The sequence below is a fragment of the Chiroxiphia lanceolata genome, chromosome 5, assembly GCF_009829145.1.
Source record: "Chiroxiphia lanceolata isolate bChiLan1 chromosome 5, bChiLan1.pri, whole genome shotgun sequence".
NCBI classification, from domain to species: domain Eukaryota; kingdom Metazoa; phylum Chordata; class Aves; order Passeriformes; family Pipridae; genus Chiroxiphia; species Chiroxiphia lanceolata.
In genome coordinates this window covers 73,609,245-73,619,057 of record NC_045641.1, presented here as the reverse complement: position 1 = coordinate 73,619,057, position 9,813 = coordinate 73,609,245, and the positions used below count along the sequence as shown (strand labels likewise).

Genomic DNA, 9,813 nt, shown 5'->3' with positions numbered 1-9,813 from the left:
ATAAATTTTACCAAGTTGGATCATGAATCAGTGCAGCAACATCTTCTGTTTCCATGAAGTGGTGTCCTGTGTGCTGTGGTTCCTCAGGTCAGTTCATCACTCTGGTGCCAGCCTGTCCCTTGTGGAATACTTTTTCCTCCTCTGTGCAACAAGACTTGATCTGACTCCCTGGTTTTCCTTTTCCTGCTTCTTCCAGGAACCCAGTGAGGCAAATGCTCTCTGTACACAAAATTTTACTGTACACAAAATTTCTTAGACTTCTCTTGTGGAAATAGTAAAGTTTGTGCATCATATTTACTTATCAATCACTGATTGAACAACTTCTAAAGCAAAATCCTTCCCTAGAGAATGAACCTTTCTGCTTGCTAAGCTCGAGTTCCTGGATTTGAAGTCTCATATCCCAGCTAAACCTTTTCCCTGGGAAGGTCCTGCACAGTGGGTGTCTCTCTTGACTTCTTCAGCTCAGCTAGAAAAGGGCACAGTGCAAAGATGAACACCTTGAAAAGTTGCATAAGCCTTTGGATGAGGGAACATATGATGCTCTTGACTCATACTTATTTAGATGCTCACCAGCACAGATACCCAGAGGGGTGAAGAACTTTAAATCTTTGGAGATGCTCAAAACAGGTTTAAGCACCCCCTCCTCGTGGGAACAGCTTTGCAGTCCCCTGTAGCCACGTACACAGGAAAGGAAAAGCCTCTGTGAAGCCACCAAGGAGTCAAGAGCAGTAACTGCCTATTACAACTGCAAGGGACTTTTAAAGAATGCAAACAGTCTTTATTTTTTATTAAAAAATAACCCACACCCCCCCACACATACCACCTTCCTATTTCAACCCAACATGTGGGCTGGGAGCTCCTGGTGGTTTTCAGACCAACACCACAATTGCTGAACACAACTGCTGTTAATAATGCCAAATGCAGAGACTACTGAGACAACGCTGCTCTTTAAAGGACGCTCTCCTTTTTCACTCAGACACAGAAAAGAAGCCAATAGGGAGCACGAAACATCACCATCACTTCTGAGAGCCCCATTCAAGTCGTTTGCTTTCATACATTTTGTTGCTTCCCATCTCCCAGCTTTGAGTTCCTTTTGTTGTTTCTAATAGATAACAACAGCTTCAAAGTTTGGAGGAATCATTCCTCTCCTGTTGTCCTTTTTCCTTTTATTCCTTTAGCAAATGTTGATTTTTATTTTTTTTTTCAAGTTAAAAGGAGCTGCTTTAACAAAGCACATCCAGGATTCCAGGAAGAGCCAGGTGTCTTGCTCTCTGGCATCCTGAGCTCGTGGAGAGATGGAAGGACCCTTTCCTAATCAGAAAATGCAGTTGCACCCTTTTCCCCTCCATTTACCCAGCCTTGTGGGCTTGGCAGAGGAAGTCCTACTCTCTCTGTGCACTAGAACTCCTGTTCCTTTATTTTAATGGAGGGCATATGCTTGGTAGCAGCTGGATTAAAAGCAATTAAGAAATCCCCTACTTGTAACTTAGAAGAAGGCATTTCTGGGTTTATTTTGCAGCGTCTGTGAGTGCTTGGTGGTTACACCTGTCACGCAGCCAGTTCACACGGCGTCGACTCCAGCGCAGCGCTGACACAGAGCTACAGGCAGCTGATGAAGTGTCTTCATCATAGTTTGCTGAGTGCCTTGTCTATATTTTCATGATTTATTACTTCCCTGACTTCCTTAGGTGTTGGGAGGAACAATGAATCAATCCAAGTGTTTTCAGAGCAGGCACTGCTAATTGCATGAGCTCTGTTTACAGCTCGAGAGCTCCAGTTTTGACAAGTCTCTTGACCGCATGTTAATACGTGTGATTAATTGTTGTTAAGGGCATCTGCAGCAACGAACCTGGTAGGTAACACTTCAAAGCTATGATTGCTTTCTGAACAAGCAATAAACATAATTATTGTACACACTGTGTTACAACCAGAACAGGTGGGGAAAGAAAGTGCTCTCGAAGGTGTGGGGGTAAAGCTCCGCTCCCCAGAGGGAGGGGCCAGAGGGCACAGGGGGAGATGATGGGGAGGCAGATTTGAAGAAGTTCCTTCTCTGGGCTCCTTGGTGACTTCAGGGGCTTTTCCTTTCCTGTGTGTGCCACTACAGAGGACTGCAAGCAAGGGCAGAGGTGCTGCATCACCTGGCGTGGGAATGAGGGGTGGAAACCCCAGTCAAAGCACTCCAGAGTGCCAAATGTTTTCACCATTTCCCAAACTGATGGAACAGACTCCAGTGCTGGGGGATCCTGCTGGGCACTTTTCTCTGGAGGCTTGCTCTGCTCTGCCAGGCTTCACCTTGCTGCCCTGCTCTGCCTTTGCTCTGTCTGGTGCTGGCATTTGTTCCCCCTGGAATAGGGCTCTTCCTGCCCCGTGGAGGCAACCTACCCCATATGCAGGTGCTTCCTCACCCAGAGAGGCTCAGGGTGATGCCATGAGTTGTCCCCAGGCTCACCCCAAGCAGAAGGACCTGCCTCCTTGTTCTACACTGCTCTTGTCTTGCTGCGGGTCTTTGGAGCTGGTGCTGCTGGGGAAGGTGTTGGGGTTTATCTGTGGGCTCAAAAGCAAGACCAGGATGGGTTAAGTCTCCCTGGGGAGACCACAGAGGTATCCAGAGTAGGGATGTCCAGAGGGCCCCACCACGAGTCCCATGAAGTGTCAGGGACCAGCAGGACTGACCGTGGGAAGCAGAGGAGCTGGTGACAAAGGGAAGGAGATCAGTAGCTGACACATGTGAAGCAGCTCTATGTTCATTTTAAAACATCAGGAAACAGATACAATTAGAACGGCTGCACCATGCAACTGCCTTACAAAACAGGAGAGGAAACATAAACACAGGTTTAATTGCCCACTGCACTGGAACTGCTTTATCCTGCATAACCTCATTATTTCTAGAAAATTTGGCCCGGGCCATATGGTGGGAGGTGAGGTGGGAAATTTCCCACTGCAGCAGCAGCCTGCCAGGTGGGGCTATTACACCCCACAGGTGAGAGTACCTCTGCACAAAGCCCTCCCCAGCACCTTGGAGGTGAGGTGCAGCCGCAAGCCTGTCCCCCATAGGGCTCTCACAGCCAGGCTCTAAGTGCAGTGGGGAAGGGGCTGCACTGCTGGGAGGGTTCTTCAGTGTCACCTTCGACTCTCCCCAGCCTTTCCTGGGTGCTGGGCAGCTCAGCTGCTTGGGCAGAGCAGTTTCCTTCCCCGATTTTGAAGTTTAAAGCCACCATAAGCCGTTGCAGCGTGTTTATAGCATCCAGCATTTTCCCATCTGGCCCTCCTCAAGCTGCTCATCCCATTCAGAACACAGAAAGAATGACAAGGAAAATGTAGTGGGAGTAGACAAAATGGCAAACCTGCCTGGAGCCCTGAATGGGAGCAAACAGCACGAGGGCACGTTGTGCACAGGCCCAGGGACATGTAGTGAGGTTAATTGCTCTGCCCAGTTTTAGTCCATCCTGCTCTAGAGAGGGAATTCACTTCCCTGGGCGTGGGGAAACAAAGCAGGCCGGTTTGTGGGAAAGAAAAGCCTGTTCCTTTAATCTGTCTGAAAGCTTTTGGTACATTCAAAGTCCTGGCAAGAAGAGATGTCGCTGATATAATTGGTGTGGGCAATTGCAAAGGTTTTGATAAAGACCTCTGTGAAAGAGTTATTCATGGAAGGCAAAGAAGGGTCATGGGTTGGGCAGGAGCTAAGAAACCAAAACCCCCCCAGCAGGAGGAGGGCTGAGGAAATGTCACACAGCTCTGTATCCCACCCAGTGCCCTCCAACAGCAAAGCCTGTCTGGTGCTGATGAGGAATTGCCAGGGGCACCATGAGAGCCAGGGGAACAGGCCAGAGTGGGGGAGGATCATCCCCCCTCATGGACACAGCCTGGGTAAGGCTCCTTGGGAGGAAGGGGATGATGGTTGTGAAAACCAGGTAAGCCCAGATCAGCTGCCACCTCTCAAAGACCCAGCTCAGACCATGGGCAGCTCACCACAGTGCTCCACTGCAGGCTGCAAATATATAATATTATCCCAAAAACTCCTAAAGAAATGAAGATACTGGATAAAGATCAGGGGAGAAAGTAGCAGGGAACTGTCCAAATGCTCGGACAGGAAGGAAGAGGAGGTCGGTCCTCTTCTGGCATTGCTGCCTCTCACCAGCTCCCAAATGACACATCAAAAAGAGACAAGGGGAGAGTTTCTGAGATGGGAAAGTAAGAGAGTTAGAAATAGAGTCTAGCTAGAATTGAAATGATTTTAATTTCTAGGTGAAGTGAGTAAAAAGTAACATAATGGCAGAATACAAAGTAACAAACAGCACAAAGAAGGTACATATAAGTACTCCTATTTTCACTTTTCACATAAATAGAGAACAAAGGGACAGTCAATAAAGCTGAGCAGCAGCACATGTACGAGGATAAGCAAAATGCTGTTGTTCTAATGCACTGCGCATAATCATCCAGGGAGCTCCCTGTTCCAGCACAGCACTAAAATCACAGATGCAGAGAGACTTGCAAGAAAGGGACAGGAATGTACCTGAAAGGAAAGACCATTTGCAGTTAAACTCCCTGTATGTGAGTTACATGAGCAGTAAGCAATAATATGGGTTTTAAGAGAGAAATTCTCATACAAACAGCAATAAATGGGAGGGGGGGCAGACATCCCCAATGGCAGATTACTCCAAAAATTTCCTTCCGAGGGATGTCTTGTTCCTCCTTCCTTTGAAGCTTTTATGTTGACTATTGGCAGCAACTGGTGTTTGGAGAAGACAAACTACTTCTCATCTCCTGTGTCTTCCTCCTGCAGCAAGACCAGAGCACCCTCTCATCTGCCCTGTGTCCATGTGTCACTCTGAGGGGGGTCTTTTCACCCTTCCTCCCTGCAGCCACCTCCCCAGTGAAGGAGCTGGGCCAGCGTGCTGCTCCCACCAGCCCCATTCTCTGCAGTGACCTCACTGAAGGTTCTGCCTTCAGGGGCTACCAGAGAGCACCATGTGAAAGCCTAAAGCTGGTTCCCCAGGCTGGGGTGCAGCTGCCCTGGGTGGGGGCTGCCTGAGGACAGGCAGCTGCCTGGGTGGGTGCTGACTCCCAGCCTGCTCCTTCCTTCTAGCCAAGGAACATTTCACATCCTCGGCCATATGTGACTGAGGGAGGTATAAATAATCCTGTCTTCTCTTTTTTTTCCCCACTGACGTGCAGTGATATCTCCCCTATTCATCGCTGAAAGGATCCAAAATTAAATCTCAGGAACAATTCTGCCTGGTGATGGGAATGCACTCATTGCTGACACACATCAGCACCTTCCTTTGGGAGCTCCATGATCCTTGAGAGTCCCTTCCCACCCGGCATGTTCTGTGATTCTGGACGGATCCCAGTGAAGGTCAGCAACAGGGAGGTGGGACAGGAAATTACTTGGGAGAGCACCCCAGAATTCAGATAGAGCTCACAACTGCAAAACCGAATTTGTGGAAATCTTCCTCTTCGTGGTCTCCCTCACCTGAGGTAGACCAGAAGCCCAGGTCTTTCTGTGCCCACAAAGTTAAAATAAAACCAGACACTTTGCCCCGATCTCCTTCTCTGTGGGGTTTTGTCCTTACACTCAGAGTATGAACCATCCTTCCTCCCCCAGCTGCCATGCATGCCCAAAGGATGGCATCCCATTTCCCAACAGCTCCTCTGCAGCACTCCCTCATGGCATCTTTTCCCTGCCTCCCAGGCACATCTGCCATGCTCTCCCACCAAAACACAGCAGTTACAGGCAGTGGTTGCTGCTTTCCCCTCCCTGTGTAACCCCAAACTTGCTCCCCTCTGCAGGAGGTGTGGTAGCAGGGAACTGGCACACAGAGCAGGGCACCCTCTGCCCATCATCCCAAGCCCCTCTGCCAGCTGATCCCCCTCTGCCAAAACCATCAATACCTCAATACCACCAGTGTCCTTTAATATCCCACAGCCTTTAGTATCCCCACCCCTGGAGAACATGGCAGTCTTTCCAACACGGAGCTGGATATTAAGAGACCTTGTTTTTTGTTGTGTGGTCTTGTTTTGTTTGTTTGTTTGTTTGTTTGTTTTTTAAGACTTTATTTGTCTAACATGCTTGACCAAAAATTACAACAACATTCAAGTTATGCCAAAATGATTAAATAATCTTTAAGCTTTCATACCTCAAGTACTTTAAATGATATTCTGAAGTAACAGCTGCTTTCATATCCTTTCCACATAAAAATACACAGTATTTGGAAGATACCTTAGGAAAAAAATTATTTTTAAGAGAATAGTTTATGGTCCACATAGAAATGTTGCTGAGGCCAATAAAAGGACCTCTTCCCCCCACTTTAACATTTTAGTCTCTTAAGTGCCATGAGCGAATGTAAACATTTCAGACTTTAACATACAGCCAATTTCCTGCCACATTTGTTGCAAACTGCTTGAATTGTGACTAGCTAAGACACTTTTATTCTAACTACAGTGCTATTGTTCATCTTCCCAGTGACGGCAGGAGTTCATATTCGACTATGAATTTCAGTTCTTGCTGATTTAGGAGTTGATCTGCAATTTCTACACCAGTAGCTCTGACAAAAGTGGCCCCCTCTGAATTCACGGCAGGCTGCTCACGGGAACCACTCACCCAAAAACCACTTGCAGGCGTCAAAGACTGTTTTGGGTTTCGTTTTCAGGAAAAAGCAGCACATCAGTTTAGACACAAGGTCACCCAACAGGTTACAAAGAATGACAGACCTGTGACTTGTCATGTTTTCTGGGGGTCTGGTGGCTTCTTGTGGGTCCAAGGTAGTGACTGGGCTGGAATATCTCGGCTCCCAGCAGCTGATGGAAGAGCTGCTGCCCTTGGGGAACCAGCAAAAAGCAGTGTTTCTGCCCACCTGGCTCAGAGTTGCAGCTGACACAGCCTGGTTTCGCCACACAGGTATTTTAAATTGTGCATGTGTGTCATGTACATGCAGCTGCCACGTGAAGCTCACATTTACATCCACATATTGGGCAAAAAGTAACACACACAATTATCCAGTGCATGAGTGCAGAGGTGGGCCAGGCACAGACCTGCAGACAGCTCTGAACTGGCACTGCTGAGCTCTGCCCAACAAGATTAACATCTAGATGCCATCAGCCCCAAACTGAGGATGTCCACGTTCAGAATACAGCAGCTGAACAACCTCCATCAAGGTAAGAGGAGATGTTGGTTAGTCCAAGGCAGAAATCCATGTCTTTCTTTTGGTGGGTTTCCAATCAATTCTTAAGCTTCTGCCTAGGACAGGACTGAAATCCCAGCAGCTTCAACACCCCCGCTGGCCTGCAGGAGAGCTGCACGGGCAGTGCCACTGTGGGCCACCGTGACCAGCTCATGGCACGTCCCCTGCTCTGCCTGGTGGCACCTACAGCACCACGGGTGGATTTCAGGTTGTCCTGGGCCTCTCTCAGCAGTGCCCATGAGTGGGCAAACAGCAACCCCCGGGGAGGTGCCCTCTGCTCTGTGCCCATGGGTGTGTACTCGTTACAGCTCCCCAGAAGTGAATCCCCAAACCCCACCTTGGGATGGTGCCTTCCCTGTAACATCCCCGAGGACAAAATGATCACAATGACATTTAACCCCTCCTGATCAGGGCCAGACTCAAACCAGTCATCTCAGCATTGGCTGCACGTCCCATCAGCAGGTTTTAAACCCATGGTCCCAGTGGGTTTTATTTAAAACACCATTACTGATCGCTGGGTGGGATTTTTGTGGTTTTTCTCTTTTTTTGTTTTCTTTTTTTTTTTAAATACAGTCACATATCTCTTTACCATATGAAAACACAGTTATATTATTTTTTCTTTGTTTTTTTTTCCTTTTTTTTTCTTTTTTAGGGAAATGTCATCCTTTTTTTTTACAGGTTACAAATTCCTGAGTTTATACTGCACTTAACACAGTCTCCCTTCTTGAATGTTGAGCTGTTTACAGCATGCTGGCAATATGCACCATTTCCCTTACCATCTGTAATGCCAGATGTAGTAAAACTTCATTTCAGTACAGTGAATTAGGGCCTCTATTGCATTGGTTTTGAATAGATGCAAAGACTTAGACCTGGAGGACTTGGAGAAATAGCTTTCCTCCAGTGACTGGTCATTTGTGCAGCATCTTTTATATTTGCCATGTTAATTAAGGGAAAACATCTTTACCATAATTTTTCTTTTACCAAGAGCTCACTGGGAAACATCTGAAATGAGGGAATCCTAGTCTAAACACTGAAGTTTAAACTGCAAACTTTCTTAAAGAAACACTCCTTTGAAAGACATTGTTCTTTTAATAAGTCCAATACACGGTATATACAAAAGCCCCTACTAGATATATATATATGTGTATGTATATATATATATATATTTATATGTGGAATGCATTCACTTTTCTGTGTTCACAAATATTTTAATGGTGAAATGTTAAGTCTTTAATCTGTTTCTGGCACCAAAATGTCTTTGTTCCTCATCCACTTTTGTTACTTGAAATTTATCTGTGAAGAGCTAGCAGGGAAAAAAAAAGGATTTTGCTTTTTTTTTGTTTGTTTTTGTTGAATGGTTCCCTATTGGGATTCTCAGCCAGCAATATAAAGTTGCTAATGTGTTGGGTACAACTTTAAATCCTCGTTATAATCATGTGTTCCTTGGAGTAGGTAAGTCAATAACTATAGGTGGGTTAAGTGGCTGGTAATTCACAGTGCACACAGATGCATTCACATAGGTAGTGGTTCCATCAGCCATGACACCATAACCTACAAAGTAAGAAAAACTCTGGTTACTCTCATTATTCATTATTATCTTCTTCATTTTTCAACTATTCACCTTTATCACACAATGCTAAGTGCCACATTTATCACTCAGAAGGAATTTAAAAATTCTCTTGGTCCCCTGAAAAAACTCATCTTTGGCCTACAGAACTTTTTGCCATCTTTTAAATTGTAAGAAAAACCAAAACCTCACTAGCTAGTGGCAATAATCTTTGACAACCAGCTCACCAAACCTCCTTAGAAAGAGAGATACTTTTCTCTGCAAAGCTTTCTTTCTTAAAACCATTTTAGTTTTGGGAAGGATAAGAAGATAGATCTTAGGCATTGAAAAAAAAGTCCTTCTGTTCATTTAGGTTTCCAGTCGTCAGTGCAACAACCTTTGGGCAATTTTAATCTTTCCACCTTTCTTTCCTGCCCAGGGTTGAACATAATTCAAGCAAACAATGAAGAAAAAGCATTGCTTGACTCAAGGGAAGTATGTGCAGCTGGGCAATATTTGTCTATAGCAGCAACCCCTTCTTCCTGTGTGTTTGAAGTTGTTAACCAATTTCCATTAAATTTGATGGAAAGAGTACCTTTTTTCCCATCAAATTTGATGGAAAGACACTAAAATTCCTGCCCAGGGAGAGAAAAAAATGGCTTTATTAATGCATTTTCTAACAAAGTGAATTCGTAAGCCAAGACACCATAACATTCCCACACAACTGTGTGTCTCACCAGTGGTGGAAAAGCTTCAACCACATCTCATGTCTGGCCAGACACCCAAGTCAAGCAATTCCAGAGCTAAATCTGCAGAAACTCAAACTTCCAGCCCTAATGCCTGCAGAAATACTGTGAAATGGTGTTTCAGAAAGTGAAGAAGAAGCCCTTCAACAGCACCGGTGTTTTGAGGAAGCAAAAGTTCTCCATTGTGAAAAGTCTTTTAATGAATGACCAGGAAGAAATGTAAGCTTGATCACACTAAAATTAAAAGCTGGATGTTGGAAACTTTCATTGAAATATTTTGATCAATGTGAAGAATTCACAATCAGAAATACAGGATTTGGGAGGAATCGCTCGGTAGAAA

General features: G+C 45.7%; 1 protein-coding gene across 5 annotated transcripts in view; it reads right to left on the bottom strand.

Annotated features, from left to right (window-relative positions):
- Window positions 1–4,218: 4,218 nt before the first annotated feature.
- MPPED1 (metallophosphoesterase domain containing 1) overlaps window positions 4,219–9,813 on the bottom strand; it is a 60,501-nt gene continuing 54,906 nt past the window's right edge. For all 5 annotated transcript variants that reach the window (XM_032688522.1, XM_032688519.1, XM_032688518.1 and 2 more), the window contains exon 7: window positions 4,219–8,732. In XM_032688522.1, coding sequence (XP_032544413.1) covers window positions 8,614–8,732 — 119 coding nt within the window. In that variant the 3' untranslated portion in view covers window positions 4,219–8,613. The remainder of the gene's footprint in view (window positions 8,733–9,813) is intronic.